At 39.1% G+C, this 16,892-nt stretch overlaps 1 protein-coding gene across 1 annotated transcript in view; it reads left to right on the forward strand.

Moving 5' to 3' along the window:
* Positions 1 to 15,383, forward strand: part of LOC309668979 (uncharacterized protein C8orf34 homolog) — a gene marked incomplete at both ends in the record, with an annotated part of 203,829 nt that extends 188,446 nt beyond the window's left edge. Inside the window, one exon of the mRNA XM_082479547.1 lies at positions 15,346 to 15,383. Coding sequence (XP_082335673.1) covers positions 15,346 to 15,383 — 38 coding nt within the window. The remainder of the gene's footprint in view (positions 1 to 15,345) is intronic.
* Between the last annotated feature and the right edge of the window lie 1,509 nt (positions 15,384 to 16,892).

The raw sequence follows: 16,892 nt of genomic DNA on the forward strand, positions 1-16,892 counted from the left end.
TTTTTTTTTTTTTTAACACAGTGATGAACTTGAAGTACTTTCTTTAGACACACCCATAGTTGTAGACTCATTTCAGCCACCACAGCAAATCATGGAACGAGGGAACCCTGCAGAATTAGGGAGCAAAGGGTCATGGAGAAAGGCACTTGAAAAAACCTGGTGCTGTTCAGATATCCTTGTGAACCTTTGTTCTCACTGCCAGGGAGGAGTCCGTCTACAGTGTGTATCAAATGATGATTTGCTCTAATACTATCTGTAACTGTAAAAATTGAGCAAATTTATAAGGATGGAGCACTTTCATTAAAAGTAGCTCAGTCCTGTCGTAGACTCGTCAGTATCCTTAGACTCCTAAATGTATGACTTATGAATGTGTAGTGTTTAAAGTGTTACTCATATTTTGTTTCTTATTAATGTATATGATACAGATTTTTCAGGGTTTTGCCCACATTTTGGGGGGTTGGATTTGAGGTCCATTTCTTGTGTCTTTACATAAAAAGAAGAGAGCCACATTTGGTAGAAGTCAGTATAGCTACAACAGTTTAAAACAGCCCTTAATTTGTATATGTTTCCCAATATGGTTTGTCATGAAGGTAAAAAATGCTGCTGCTGATAATGATGATAATATTCAATATAATGATCTAAGCAGAATTCTGATGGGAATTCATTGTCTTTGCCTGACATGTACTTTTTCAAACAAGCAATAATTTATTCTTGGAAAAAGAATCTCAAATTCTACCCAAGTATGCCAAATTTGCCTATATAAATGTAACATATACTGGCTTTTTCTATGTTGAACACCAGTGTTTACTGGCTGCAGAAACATACAATACTGTGATGAAAATGAACAAATAAAGGAACTTGTTTTATATTTCTAGTTCTTTGCAATCATCTATCCTTTACAATCAGGTAGGGCCACTTTTTACTGCCTTTGATGAAAGTAAAAAGGGAACTTGACTGATAAGAGAAATATAGTTCTTAGACTGAAGTGATGAGAAACTTCAAACTATAGGCTATAGACCAATACCACTAAAACTTTAAGAGCTTTGATATTGATTTTCCAGCAGTGGGATTTCACACCTTTTGCTTCCAGATTTCATTAGTCGTCTGGGATGAAATAAAAAAGGAAAGGCTTCTCTTAGACGCCAAGAGAGTTGATTGCAATACCACCTAACAGAAGGGAGAATAAACTGCCAGTACCATTATTGCCAATTTATTTATTGCGTATAATCCCTTAAATTTAATGAATATATTGTGGCAATTAAAATGATACCAACAGCATGCTGGTGTCTCTTTTTAGCAGATTAAGAAGTCTGGATCTTCTTTACTTAGAAAAAGCTCTAAGTTGAACATCTGAAGTCAGATATAATGCCTGTTTCACTGAACATTTACAGACTTCCCAGAATAGTTTGACTCTTTATCCAGAAAGGAAAAGAGAAGTTACTTTACCTAGTTGCCAATTAGCTGAGTAACTTAGCTCACTTAGCTGTATACCACTCAGTGCATTGAAAGATTAGCTAAAAGGGTCTCTGGAAAATCTCCAGGCCTTTTTTAAAATAAATTTTTGCATGGCACTATCTTCTTTACAATTAGCAAGCAGAAAAAGCAGCTGTTTCTGTTTGTGCTTCCCTGATGTGATGGAATCCCTGATCCCCTTCAGCCACTAGTTTGCTGTTGCCAGAGGAGGCTGTAAATAAGAACTTTTCTGGGTGACTTGATAGAGGGATGGCTTGTGTTAAATGAAACGGGCTTGTCCGTACTGTAACGGTTGTGATGGTAGAATAGGAAACAACTGTTGCCAAAATTGATTCCTAAGATAGTGACCGTCTATGCATGCAAAAAGTATACCAAAAGGCAAAAAGAAGTCACTTGTTTGAGTGATTTATTTTCTCCATAAAACATGCATTATTATTACATCCATTGTCATGCCATTGGGTGAGGGTTTCTTCCGTTCTTGTGGTCTGTAATTCCACATGCAAGCTTTTGGGTTTTTTCATCCACTATTCCTCAAGTCCTTCAGGAGAGAATGAAAGTTAAAAATAATCAGATAGATTGCATGTCTAAGAGGTGCCTTGCCTTACATAAAATCCTCAGATTAAACTTTTGGTCATTCTCCGCTTTTATTGACATTCCTGCCTTTCAAATGTGCTGCTTCACAACTCTGCCAGACGAACGTGTTGAGCACTCCTGGTTTACAGAACTTCCACTGGTGCCTATGGGAGCTCAGACAAGGTCCAAGGACCTTATGTCTAAGTGGCACTGTTGACTGTGTGCTTGGGAAGAACAGAGCTGGAAATTAGGGAAAAGATTACAGTCTGATTAGTCTATTCCTGGAACTGACTGCAGTTCCCTGCACAAAGAACAAGGACCCCTGTCATATAAATAAAATGCAGGTCAGACACAGTTTCAGTCACAAGCTTTCTGTAGAACTCTAGGACTCTCCTGCTATTACAAGAATCAAATGTGACTTTTCTTGACAGTCATTTGGTTTGAGATTAAAAAGTTCTTACAACAATACTCATTAAAGTACTGCTGCCCCTCGTCCCCTCATGATGGATTTGCCATTGCTGATGGCAAAGCAGTTTGTGGTGGTTGCAACGTGAGCTGGATTGGAACCAAAGAAAAAAATTTCCAAGATGGAGGAAAAAGCAGCAAGCACAAAAGTGGTATGTATTTTCACATGGCCCGATTCATGGTGCAATTCCAGAAATAGCCATGCTGGTGCATTTGGGTATTGAAGGATACATATCCAAGCTCCACACCAGACTGCTCAGATGCTGGGCTTGATAGTAACACTTTTTCCACGGCAAAGGAGCAAACTGAGGGATAAAAAATTGTGACATGACTCATCTTGGGAACCTCCTCCAGCGTTTTAACTTTGATTTAACTTTAATCTGATTTAACTTTGGTTACCAGTAGCACTTGTACACGAACATGCTGTTAAACAGGCACAACAAGATACTGTAAGGAGTTATGTTGTACAAAACTGCGTATTAATCAAGAACATCCAGAGAAAATGGGTCATGATCTGATAAGATTACTTTTTATCAGGGATACAGTATTAACCTTATTTACGCCTGATCTTCCTTTGTTTTCATGTGTATACGCTGATTGATTTTAAATGCTGTAAATGAGTAGAACTCAATGCTGAATACAGGTTATCTTGGATACACTATAGCAATAGTATTTTCTTGCCATAGGCATGTTTGAAGAATGGCTCTTGATCAAATTTCACTTACTCTTTTTCTCAGTAACTGAGAATGTAGCTCTATTTAATGACACGGCCTTTTTGTTCCTCACGAGTGCAGCACCCAACTAATATGCTCTGATTTTAACTTGTGTACAACACTGGGAAGTCAGGTCCTGGTGAAATCTGGGTTTAGTAGATCTGAGAGGCATCCTTCATAGTGTCTCCTGTCTATTTATATTTATATTAGAAAATCTTTGGCTTTGGGTGGCTGATAATAAAAACAAGATCAAATGAAATACGGAATGTGGTATGGCTTCAATAATAATTAAGGTTGAAGCCCAGCTGGATGTACTGTTGCGATTCATAGTAGCCTCATCCATTGGCATCTTTCTCTATCAATTGAAAAAAATCTCTTTTGGATTTGTGTGTTGCTAAACAGCATATACAAGTAAATGGTTCAATGAAAAATTTTAGTAATGTGTTTTAAATGTTTTAAACATTTAAATTTAAATTCATGTTTTAAAACATTTCCATACTAAGAGTATTATACTTTAAAAAGCTTTGTCTTAATATCTTACTCCAGTTAAATATGAATGTTAAAATGCTGAATTAAATTCCATTAGGGATGATGATTAGATTTTAATTTTTTTTTATACACTTTGAAATTTTTGACAGGTCAAATCAGCTGATACCATATGTGCTGTTGGCTCAGTTGATGCTATCTTATTCCAAGAGGACAACCATGAGAATGCCACGAGATTTAAAGCATGCAGAATAGTTCCTGGTTTTAGCCTGCCTCATTTTAAGGGCTCCCTCCATTTGATTACCAAGGTCCTTGGGGTACAAAGCAGGATAACCGCAAACTAATCATCTAAACTAAACTGTATTGGTGTAACCTAACCAAAGGATGAGCCTTGCAATCAGTTTGCTTTATGCTTCTGATTGCGTTAAATCAGCATTGTAGCAGTGACGAATCAGTCCATTCAAATGTCAAAATTTGATAGTATTTGTGACCTAAAAGAGATCCATTTTCAAATATACTTTCCTATTCACATCCTAAACATAAAATATACTGACAGCGGCAACCAGCTTCACAGGAAGGCATTTGTGCATTCCTGTTTGATTTAAAGAAGAGACTATATAGACTATACCATACTTCATGTTGTTCATGTTAAACTATTTAGTGATTTAACCTTTTATTAATTACTAATATCAGAATAGTGAATAATAGAGTAGACAAAAATTTTATTCTTAAGCTGAGCCAACACAGTTGTTAGAGTTTGAGGCCTCTCTGTTATTGTTCATCTAGAAGCTATGGAAAATGCCTTTATTATGAATCACTGTATGAAATATTTTTGAATACCAGGTTATTAGATTCCCCATGGAACCTGTCTGGATTACAGCACTACTTCTTTTCCTACCCATTATCAATAAAATCCCACAGAGATCATAGTAGACTTCTAATGACCTTTGCTTATAAAAACATCAAAACTATATCTATTCTAACTTGACAGGTAATTAAAAAAGGTTTGTCTCAAGTCTGGTGTTGGTTCTTGGTTAAAGAACCTCTTCAAGCACATTCATTCATACTTACACTGTATTATGAAATAACAAAGTTTAATAGTTCAGACACTTTTCCTGTACAGAACACAGGCATTTTATAAAAACTCAAACATTAAAAACACAAACCAGCATTGCAGCTGCTACTTCTCAATTTTGACACTCATACTAGCATTTGCCAAGTGAAATTGTAATTCCAGCTATGCTAAAATCAAGTTTCATCTTTTATCTTTTAAATTTTTATGTTAAGTATTCCTACTTCCGCTAAGAGCAAGGAGAGATCTGGATGTGGGATCAAACTTTTTGCAACAAGATTTTTCTTGTACTTTTTCCCAGAGCCCCACAGTTTAGGGAAACCCACTCATCCTTATCTTCTGGGTTTTTTTTCTCTTTTTTTTTTTTTTTCATTCCTGTCTTTTTGGAATAAAAACTGCTAGGTGAGTTTCTGACTGCACATGGACACTGAAGCAGTGTAATGCACAGAATACTCAATTCCTTTAATGGAATGCCTATGTAGATTATCTCAGCACTCATAGAATCTCATTTTCATACCCAAAACATACTGAGTTAATCACACAGCCCCCACTTTGTGTGAGTCTGCACATAAATTTTGAATTTTAACAGCTCTAAGTTAACAACTAACAATAAATCACACAGAATCACACAGAATGGTCAGGGTTGAAAGGGACCTCTGGAGATTATCTAGTCCAACCCCCCCGCCAGAGCAGGGTCACCTCCAGCAGGCTGCACAGGATGGCATCCAGGCGGGTTTTGAATGTCTCCAGAGAAAGAGACTCCACCACCTCTCTGGGCAGCCTGTTCCAGTGCTCTGCCACCCTCAAAGTAAAGAAGTTCCTCCTCATGTTAAGATGGAACTTCCTATGTTCAAGTTTGTGCCCGTTACCTCTTGTCCTATCACTGGGCACCACTGAAAAAAGACTGTTCCCATCTCCCTGACACTCTCCCTTTAAGTATTGGTAAGCCTTGCTAAGATTCCCCCTCAGTCTTCTCCAGACTAAAAAGACGCAAGTCCCTCAGTCTTTCCTCATAAGAGAGATGTTCTAATCCCTTAATCATTTTAGTAGCCCTTTGCTGGACCCTCTCCAGCAGCTCCCTGTCCTTCTTGAACTGGGGAGCCTAGAACTGGACACAATACTCCAGATGTGGCCTCACCAGTGCAGAATAGGGAAGGATGATGTCCCTCAACCTGCTGGCCACACTCTTCTGGATGCACCCCAGGATGCCATTCACCTTCTTGGCTACCAGGGCACATTGCTGGCTCATGGTCAGCCTGTTGTCCACCAGGACTCCCAGGTCCCTTTCCACAGAGCTGCTGTCCAGGAGGTCAGCCCCCAACCTGTACTGATGCATGGGGTTATTCCTCCCCAGGTGCAGTACCCTACACTTGCCCTTGTTGAATTTCATAAGGTTTCTCTCTGCTCAACTCTCCAGCCTGTCCAGGTCACGCTGTATCACAGCACAGCCTTCTGGTGTGTCAGCCAATCCTCCCAGTTTTGTGTCATCAGCAAACTTGCTGAGGGTACACTCTATCCCTTCATCCAGGTCATTGATGAATATATTGAACAGGAGTGGACTCACTACTGACCCCTGAGGGACACCACTCGTTACTGACCTCCAACTGGACTCTGCACCACTAACCACAACCCTCTGAACAATATCTGCCAGCCATTGTTCAATCCACTGCACTGTCCATTCATCTAGCCCACACTTCCTAAGCTTGCCTGTGAGGATGATGTGGGAGACAGTGTCGAAAGCCTTGCTGAAAATGTCCTGAATCTTTTGAGACAGAAAACCAATGTATAGATTTTAGCACATATAGGTGCTAAATCCAGCAAGGTCCTCAGCAGAAAAACAACTATTCTGTCTTTTGAAAGGCTGCGAATTCAGGTGGTGTCCTAGTCCTCACTGAACTCAGATGAAGGTCTTTCCAAAAGTGAGAGAAATGGTTACTTTCACTCTCTAGCTCACTCTGGTGTTTAAGATACTTCCTACAGAAAGGCAGCTGCATGGTTTTGCTCATCCTGAATCAGAACAAGATTTTGAATATGATTTTCCAACATCTTGAGCGCTTTAGGCAGCAGGATACAGAACCTTTTTTTTTTTTTTTTGTTTAGTTGGTTTTGCTCTAGGCTTGTGAATACTGAAATTTTATAAAATGTTGAACTGCCCTACCGGTCAAAAGAGCTATGTCAGAATAGTTAATGGTCTAGTAGCGAGCACACATGCTTGAATGGGTTCGTGGTTGCTCACTTTTGCATCGAAACCTTTTTGTAAAGGCTGAGCATGTTCCTAGAGGAAGATTCCGTAATTAATATTTTCCAACGATGAAATATTTCGCAGGAAGTTCCTGGCTTTTGTCTACTTCTGAGCAGCTCTGTGAAAGAGTTGATAAAGTCTCTCTAAAATTTGTTTTGAAGAGTTGACAAATCGGTAACTAGCCCTGGTAGAAAAAATAGATGTGCAAATGGTCATCCTTCTATTTTATTCTGTACTGCTGGCCTCCTGCCATGTGTTTTCACTGAGCAAGAAAAACAGGTCTGAGAAAGCCAAGGCAATGCAAACTTTAGAAATTATTAGTGTAGACATTTCTAAATCACATTTCTAGATCACACAATTGTCCTGACCAATCGAGAACACTAATAGTCATTTGGTGACATGTTCAACCATTTAGATTTCTGGATCTTACGTTAATCCAGGGAAGTGCCACACTGACTTATTTAATATCTCCTGTACAAAACAATCCCTGTAATAAGCATATAAATATTTGTGAGGTGTTCTTTGGAAAGGCAATTTAGCTCTTCTGATAAAGGCTACAGAGCTAAGACATAGCATTGCTCTGTACCTGTGCATGCACAATCTTACTAGGGAACAAATTCAATACTGATTTGAAGAACCTTGTCACTAGGGAGTGAAATGCCAGCTTTTGGAAGCCTGCTTCTGGAATGGTACCCAGAGCAGGGAGTGACCTTCCCACAGTCTCCAGAGAGGGCACAAGGACAGTTAGGTACGACATGGTAAGATCCAGCATATCTAGAAAATGATGCAGAAAGCTACCAAAAGGGGTTAGCCAGCTAGGAAAAATGGGATACAGGGGTGGGTTTTAAGCCTGGCTCTGCACTCACTGATTGACATTGCAAGGAGCTCTCTCCAACCATTAGGATATTCAGCTTGAAAGTACCTTCTGGAGGGACTCACTGATGCTCTCTCAAACAGCTGAACAGGCCTCCCTCCTTCCTTCCTTCCTTCCTTCCTTCCTTCCTTCCTTCCTTCCTTCCTTCCTTCCTTCCTTCCTTCCTTCCTTCCTTCCTTCCTTTCTTCCTTCCTTCCTTCCTTCCTTCCTTCCTTCCTTCCTTCCTTCCTTCCTTCCTTCCTTCCTTCCTTCCTTCCTTCCATTTTTTACATAAATGACCCATTTTATGCCTGGTGTTCCTGCTTGCATTTGCTCCATATGATATAATCTGTATTATAGTCTGTATTACAGTCTGTACTATAAATGGTAAGTTACACGATTGTCTCTAAAGTCAGCCACAAAAGCAATGGCAGAGCTTTATACACAGCACAGTTTAAATGTTTCTTTTCGTTTTATACTCTAACCACAGTCTACTGGCCTTATAGACATGCAGGTGAGCAGGTGAGCGGGCTCAGTAGCTGTCAGCTGTGCTATGAAGGTTGAACTACGCCGAAAACATCCTTCTGGTTATCGCACATGGGTAGGTCACAGGTCCAGTTACCTGCATGAAGCTTTGCCCTGGTTCGATGCCCTGATCTCCCCATTAAATCAGTTTCAGGGGGAGGCATTTATTTTGCTATAAAATGTGATTACAACCACAAAAGGAATAAAAAGTATTGCGTTGGATTGTTGAATAGCGATCGGTTTCTACGTATAGCCAGGTTACTTACAGGCAAACATATGGTTGCTGCAAGCCTGGTATTGTAGTCCCAATAGCTGCAGAAGAAATTTTCCTTCTTTCCACCCACTCCCTGACAAAGGAATACCATAGAAATATCCCACTGTGTCTGCTGTTTAAAATTCATTGCTAAGATTGGGTACTCCAAAAAGAGGAAAGCAGTGGAGCTATTTTATTTTACCCTCCTGTATAAAAAATAGACAGTGCTTTCCTAAATGGGAAGAAATAAGCATCATTAGGAAGCACATTTGTACTAGGTGTATTTTTTGAAAATATTTATGCTCTGCTTCTTGGATTTGTAATAGTCCCAATATTCAGCCTGTGTAGCTGGGAGGAAAGTAGGCTTGTGTCATTTGCTTCATTACGGGACACAGGCTGGTGTGTTCCAAACCCCAAAATATTTTTTCCTCACAAGTATTTTATGATGAAGTAAATTTCCATTTGTATTATGGTTTATTCCCTTATTTTTTATGTGCATCTAGGACTTCTGTTCAGTCTCAGGTGGGTTCTACATTATGCAACAATTTAAATGACTTTTATTAATTACTTACTGTATATAGCACTGTATGTATTGTGTATAGGAAGCCTATCACAAATCACATTAGTCAAAAAGGGTATGTTAATGGAGCTAATTGCTTTGATGTAGCTATATTACATACTAGGAAAAACTGAGCTAATAAATTCACCCTTCTATAACAATTAGACATCTCAAATCTCATTTGCTACTTTTAGAGCAATGTCCTTTGATTCAGTAATGTGCTGGAAAGGGCTGTAGTCATTGTACCTCTGTGAAAAAACTTCTATAGCTGGTAGTGACACTATGAGTATAAACTTCTAAAAGATGTGTTTAATTTGATATTGAAGGCATACACGTTTAAAAGCAATTTTACTAAAAACCTGGGCTATGTTCAGGTAGAAATGGCATTCAGCTCATATTTTGAACTTCTTTCCACTCTCCACCCTCAGAAATATATGCCACTTATGATGGACTGCTGTATTATTTGCAAGATTTAATGTGTGCTGGACACCATATTTTTCCTAAGTAGTGCTGGAACCAGGCTCTTTTTCTGCTCGGGTCTGGAAGCTGTACCCGCCACAGCTGTACCCGTCACAGCTGTACAACCCCCTTCAAACATTGCACTTATGGCAGTGGCTTAGATCTGTTTCTTCTTTTTATATAGTTTTGGAAGTAGTGAGGAGTATACCTCTGCTTAGTTTATTCTGTTTTGTTTTTCCCTCTCTATCCCGTACCCTGCCTTCTTTGCCATGCTTTCTATATGTTTTCTTACAGTTTCTATGTAGGTTCTTGAAAATGTCTCCTGAATTAGTCTGTGGTTAGCAACAGGAAGACGTTTGTGAGTGATAAAGGCTCACTCACAAAGAAACTAAAGCAAAATGGGACCTGGGTTGAGCAAAATGTCAGGGTCTTGCAAACTACCTGCCCTGGCCATCGAGTCTAACATCTGTTTGGCTGCAAAGCCCAATCTCAGAAATTCCTTTTTTCCTCCTCATTTCCCTTCTTTCCCCCCCCTTCTTCCTCCCTTCTTAGTACCTTTTATTGTGGAAACAACCCCTCTTTTTCCAAAAACCTGAAGACTCCAAGTCTTGCTCTCCTTAGCCCTGTTGCTGCCTGTTACTCTGCAGCATACCATCTGGGAGAGCATCCCTCTTCCAGATTCAGGAGTCAGGACAGGCAGGAGACCAGAAAGCAGTTGGGAAGTTTGCTTATGCCTCACAACAATGCCTGAACTGGGAAGCGTGCACTCAAAGGAGGAGAGTAAATAACAGTAAACCCGGTGCTCTGACAATGGTTATTTAGGATGCTGTTACTATGGAGCATTTGCAGCTACGAAAGAGGACTTGGCCTTAATCTGTCACTATATAAAACTGTCATTAGTTACATTCACAAGTACTTAAACATCTCCAAACAAAATGCCTTAAACAACATCTCATCACTTTTTAATGTTTTTACAAGTTTAGTTTTAAGAGGGCAGTAATTATTGCATGCTTGTTTGAGTCTGCTGGTCAGGATAATGTTGGTCTCGGAGCAATGCTTTTGTGGGCTGGTAGAGGCTTTTGGAGATGTTTTTTCTTTTTTCGAGTCCCTGTCCTTTGAATTGGTTAATGGAGGTTAACATCCAGGTAGGAGATATTGGTTAAACATTTGTCAACTCCTTCAGTTCCCACCTAATTTAGGAACTGAATGCAAGCCCCGACTCCATTAGCACTGAAATCAGCAAAGGTGTGGAACTTTGGACCACTTTAATTTACACTAGTTTTGTAATCTAGCCCTTTTGATCTCCTTGAGGCACCTGACTGTTAAAGTCAGACATGTAATGGTTAATGTAATAATGTTTACCTAGTTTACATCTTATTAAAATCAGTTATTTATCTTGGACAATCCCTACCGTACCCGCTAGTCCCAAGACAGCACTAGACTTCAGCACTCCCTCTGGACAAAGACGTGCCCACCCGCACTCTGCATCTCTGCTCTGCCAACACGCCAGAGCTGAAGCAATTGAAATTTGCTGCAGCTTTGCTGTAGTTTTGTAGCCCCTGCTTTCTTTGGACTCTGAGAGGAGCAGTCTGAAGGCTGGATTTGTTTGGTATTTTCCGAGTTTTCTCAGAATATGATTTGAATCAGTCACCTCTTTCTTTTTTTTTAATATAATTTGATTCCAAACCCCTATTTTTCCATCATGTTACTGGGTTAGAGTTTCACTTTCACTAACCAGGATTGGAATAACCTCATATTGTCTCTCTGAATGTGACAGTTGACATCCCGAATTTATGCGTCAATATATTTTAAACCACAATTAAAATACACTATGTTGCACTTTAAAAGCTGATCTCATCATCTTCAGTTTAGCTCATTTTTCCCTCCCTTCACCCATGTCCCCATTCCAATGGTGGATTGAAACCAGGCTTTCTGGCTGCGGCATTTTGAGATCTGAATTTGATCAGTGATAGAGCACTGGAATGTCTGATTTGAAGTAGTAAAGATTTATTGCAATCAATGTTAGTGCATGCAAAGTCACGCCATCCTGTTTTGCAAGTTACCTGCTGCCTCTCTCTTCTCTCCAACCACTCCACCCCACTTACACCTTGTTGTAGAACAGTCTACTTGCAACCCCATCGCAAATGAGAGTGTTTTTTTTTTAATGATTCATTCCAATATGTAATAATTATGATCAAAGCATATTTCACAAATTTAAATTAATCACATTTTTAGCGTTGGCCCATGAACAATAACCTACTTCTTGTAGGGAGCCCTATTAGAGATTAGTGAAAGTTCAGAACTTAATTTCTCTTCAGTGCATTTTTGGGGGGTAGTAAATGATTTCATACAGACTTTCTGGCTCTATGTGAGCTTTCCTTTTGGCACAAGTTTACTTGAAAATACAAATGTAGAACAGACAGTAGCTGCATTTCATAAACCATTCTATTATTTCAAGTTGGTTTTTAATACAGTATCTAAACTGACAGAAAGAAAAAGCTTGGCAAGTGTATTAGATAAGTTATCTGTGATGCTTTTAATTTATAAGGGCGATTGTGATTTGCTTTCAAGCACAAAATCATATTATCAATTGGCAACTTAAAAACACTTTTTCATTCCCGTTGACTTTCCTATAAACTGCACACGAAGTAAATAAAAAGTGTACCCATCAGTTAGTAAGAGAGCTTGTGGGGTTTTTCTTTTTCTTTCTGTAACATCATATATGTGAATGTAAAATTTAGCCCAGTGGGAGCAGTTTGTTTATGACAGAAATCTGTTTCAAAGGGCTTTTAACCATAGCATTTACTGCACGTAGTGTGAGTCTATCTGGCTTTACTGTCACAGAGGTTCTTTTGACACGCTCACGGTGTAAAGATGCAATGAAGATCCTTTCCTGAAGTATGAGAAAGATTCCACAAAATGTGTGATGCTCAAAATCAATAGTGGAAGAAAGCCAATTTACTGAGTAATAGATCACTTCAAAAAGTGCCAAAAAGCTGTGAATTATTTGAGGGATATGACCTTGCAGTCCTCTTATTGTCCCAGAGGATGACAAAAGTAGAGAGAGTTAATTTCATATATGTCCCTCATGCTGATATTTATCATCAGCCCTGATATAATCTTTTTTTTTTTTCTTTTCAGAAAACCCTTACAGCACACCACGTTCTGCAAGAGTTTCTAGTGTTGGCCAAACATTCCAGATTAGTTGTAACAAAAGGGAAAACTTTAAAAAGTTTGAGAAAGAACAGACGTGACAGCCTTGAGGGAACATGGTAGCTACTTCGCAAGGTAAGCACACAACGTGACAGGGCAAAACATGAGGCACACTGGAGCACAAAGTAGAACAAAATTTTTTTAAATGGTCTTTTGGATGCCCTTTAGAAAGGGTCTTTGAGTAGGAAAATCAATGAGAAGAGTTCAGCATCGTTCTTGGTGTGGCTGTGTTTAGTGAGGCTGTTGGTACAGTGAAGACCCAGAAATTCCAGATGTTTTCAGGATACGCTCACAAGCCAACTAGAAATGTGGTTATAGGCCACGTGGGTAGCCCAGGCTCCTCAGGGTTATTATTACTAAGCTTTGCCAAAACTTTTCATGAGGTATCCAGAAAGCTAGATTAAAGACAGGAATCCGCATGTTGGTTTCTACCAGTGATGTGGACTCACCTTTACAGGAACCTCTGCTATGAACAGGCCTTTGCCAGTGAATTTTTCTGTCCAAAAATAAGAAAGGTGAAATTTCCTTTATCTTAGTAAAAGTTCTATTTTCTGGAGGAGTCATGAGACCCTCTTTCCTTTTCCCTGTGCAGAGGTGGCAGTCCTGTCACTTCATGTCCCAGAGACCCTGTAAAATGAAAGGGTGAAGCCTCAGTTTTATACTGGGAGACTTTAGAATTAGGGGAGCACACAGACTGATGTTTCTCTCCAGAACATTGAGCACTGAAGGTTAGGAGCAGATTCTTTAACTTACAATTTGGTACTTTGAATACATGCAGAGCTAAAACCAAGCTAAGCTTGAGGGCTAAGAGTCTAATCAGCTGCTATCAGTTTGCAAATCGTATGTTTAATTTACACGTAATACAGTTTTCCCACTGCTGACACTGGAGGAAGTTCGCATGTTCTGACAGCCTTAAGCCATTTAGATTATATTTGATTCTATGATTTACAAGTGAACTTTCCAGACCCTTTTCTGAATGTTTTTGCACTTCAGTGTGTGTGTGATCTGCCATGGCAGGATATACATAATTAGAGAGGCAGGGGAAGACTTTTGAGAGGTTTTTTTAACTTGTATTCTGAAGTTAAGTGTTCCTTAGAAGACAAGTACTCTCGTGGAATAAAATTGTGTCTTTTTCATGAAGACTCTGCTGTAATTGTTTTGCTAATTTTATCTTAATGATTGTAATGAAGTATTCAAGGGTGGACTATTGGTAACCGAGCTTTATTTATTTTACCTGAATGTTATCTGTGTATTAACAGAGCCAGGGTGCACTTGCTGTAAGAGCTGATGTCACTACTACTAGTTCACAAAATGAAGTTACTTCTGTTTATTTTTCTCCTAATTTATTTGAATGATGTCATCTATGCTGTTGCCTCTTGGTCTGTGCTTACTAACCTCAGTGCAGCTCCTGATGTTTTAAATCACAGTGACTTTAGTAGCACGTGTAATTAAAAACTGTGTCTGGATGTATGTTAGTTGTTTTACATGCTTGTAGGTGTAAATTATACCTGCTTAGGTTACAGAAGAAAGTCTACTTAATCTGTTTCAGGTGGTTTATTGACACAGAAAGTCATAACCTCAGCGACCATAATGTCAAAATGAACAAAATCTCTAGGATCTGTCTTCTTTCTAGTCTGTCAATCTCCTGTCCTCCCACTTTACGTTGATAAGTCTACTGACTTCTGTGGTGGACAAAACTGCTTACCTGCACTGCTAATCCTCGGCTGGCTTATCCCATGTCTGACTTCTGTCTTGGCCAAGCCAGCCTTGCCAGCCTCAGCAGCCATCACCTGCTGCCTTTTACATGCATTTTGCATTCATAAGAAAACTCCAATCAGGCATCCATCTATTCTCTTTAAATCCCTGCTGCTCTGCTGCAGTGCTCTTTACTAAGCGAGACATCAGTCAAAAAATCGACTGTTCTAAACTCATCAACTAAACAGACCTTCAAGTCATGTTTGTGGTCCATCTCAGTTTATTCTGGCTAAAGAGCTGTCTTACCTTATTTCACTAGCTGAAGTTGCCCATTGTTCCCCTAACTTTATTGATATTTATTTGGACAGCAGAAGGGAAGCTGACTGTGTGGTGCTTACAGAGCCTGAGTCACTGGCAGATACTAGTGAGTGTCTGGGACACAAGGAAGGCCTGGAGGTCTCTCCAGGGGAAAGTCTGGGGCTGTGCGCAGATCTTGCTACAGTAAGGCCCTTATCCTCGTTTGAAAGTTGTACGTGCTTCTCTAATAGAGAAATAAATGCAAGTAATAACAACACCTTCACCTTAGATCTCATACTCTTTTGAGCTTTGTGTTTGTACTATACTAACATAGGCAGGCTTTGGCAAGTACCTTTTTCCATGTTTTTCACTGTGAAAATTAATCTGCAAAGGTTAATATATGGGCTATTGCATATTTCTGAAGTATTATATAGTTAAGTAACAGAAATTCGTAATTATTTATGCAGGGACTAACTGGCAAAGTGGAGGCAAAGACTGTGACTGAGGTCCTTGTGCATATCAGATACAAAGAGTGCTTGGATCACTTCCACATAGACAAAGACATATGCACATGAGCTCAGCTCACCTACCTTTGACACACAAGCCCAGGTGGATTTATTCTCCCAGTATGTATACCTCTTATTAATGCTATTAAAAAGTATTGCTCCAAACAAGATGAAAATATGCCCTGAAGCTAGTAGTTTAACATTTATTTCCAATCTTATTTTTGTTTTTTTGGAAACATAGAAGAGAAATATCCCTTGTTTCCCAGGAGGACTAAAAGGGAACAATATAAACTTTGTATTTTAGTGTTAAAAATGTAAACACAGATGAAATGTACTTCAGAGCTCATTTTGCCAAAGCTTTTCTTGGATGATTTCCATCAACATCCTTATTGTAATTATTTTCCAAATGTTACCCATGTGATTCTCATTTGCTGCATGTTTAATTCCCTACCTTAAATTGAGAAACTCAGGTATTACTAAAGATGGCAGACACCTAAGGATTTGTATGTTCAACCTGCATAATGGCCCCACAGTGGTCACATAGTGCTCATGTGCTCTTATATGAAGTACAACAAGAACTGGTTGAAATTCTATGTGAGGATTCAGTCTTGTGCCTTTTAAAGCTAAAAAGCAGATGTTATCCATGGCATGACACTTCATGTATAAAATTAATATTTAAAATTTACTCTTTTAGATTTATTTCTGGTATTCCACATGCAAAAGCCTAAGGGTTCCCATCAAAAGCTAAACCAAGTCATTAAAGATCAAAGCAATTACAGTATAATTTGGGATACCATTGAGTTCTCTTACCTTCGTCTACTTCTCTTATTCCTCCTACCCTAGACACCAGCCACAAAGAAATATTGTCTCGCAAATACTGGTTAAAAGCCAAAGCTTAAACACTGCCTTATCAATCACAAAGGTGTAGCTTACACCAACGATAATAAAAAAAAAATTTGGAGATAAATCTCCTTTAACTTATCTTTGTTCTCTGGCTAAATCCCTTCATTGAATTTAATACCGACTGCCAGAATTAAAATGCAGAGTCTGTCCACTGAAATGCCTTCATCCTACGTGAACATGGCCTTTCTCCTCCTTTCATTTCCTCTCCTGCTTTAGAAATGTCTGGTTGGATCACAGCAGTGTTGGCTGGTTATCTGGCAGTTGGGGACACTGTAATGTTGACACCAAGGTGACTTTCTTGCAATCCTAGATGAATATTAAGAAAAATATGAGAAAAGTGCCGGTCCCACCCAAAATGTTGAATGCAAATCAACTCTATCAATCCTAGGCTAGATCTCAAGACAGAGTATGATTTCCTCTTGTGATGTTCGAATGTCTTTGCATACCTGTGTATATCTTGCAACTCCCCGAAAAATGTTCTGCACGGCACTTTTTTGTTCAATAAATCTTCAATTTGTGTCAAAATATCTTTTTAATTTTATGTAATACAATATACTACCCCATTTACTGAGGCAGAGGGTGGAAAGCAGAAAAGCCAATGGATC

Source organism: Vanellus vanellus (genome assembly GCF_965231255.1).
Source record: "Vanellus vanellus genome assembly, chromosome: 2".
In the NCBI taxonomy this organism is placed as follows: domain Eukaryota; kingdom Metazoa; phylum Chordata; class Aves; order Charadriiformes; family Charadriidae; genus Vanellus; species Vanellus vanellus.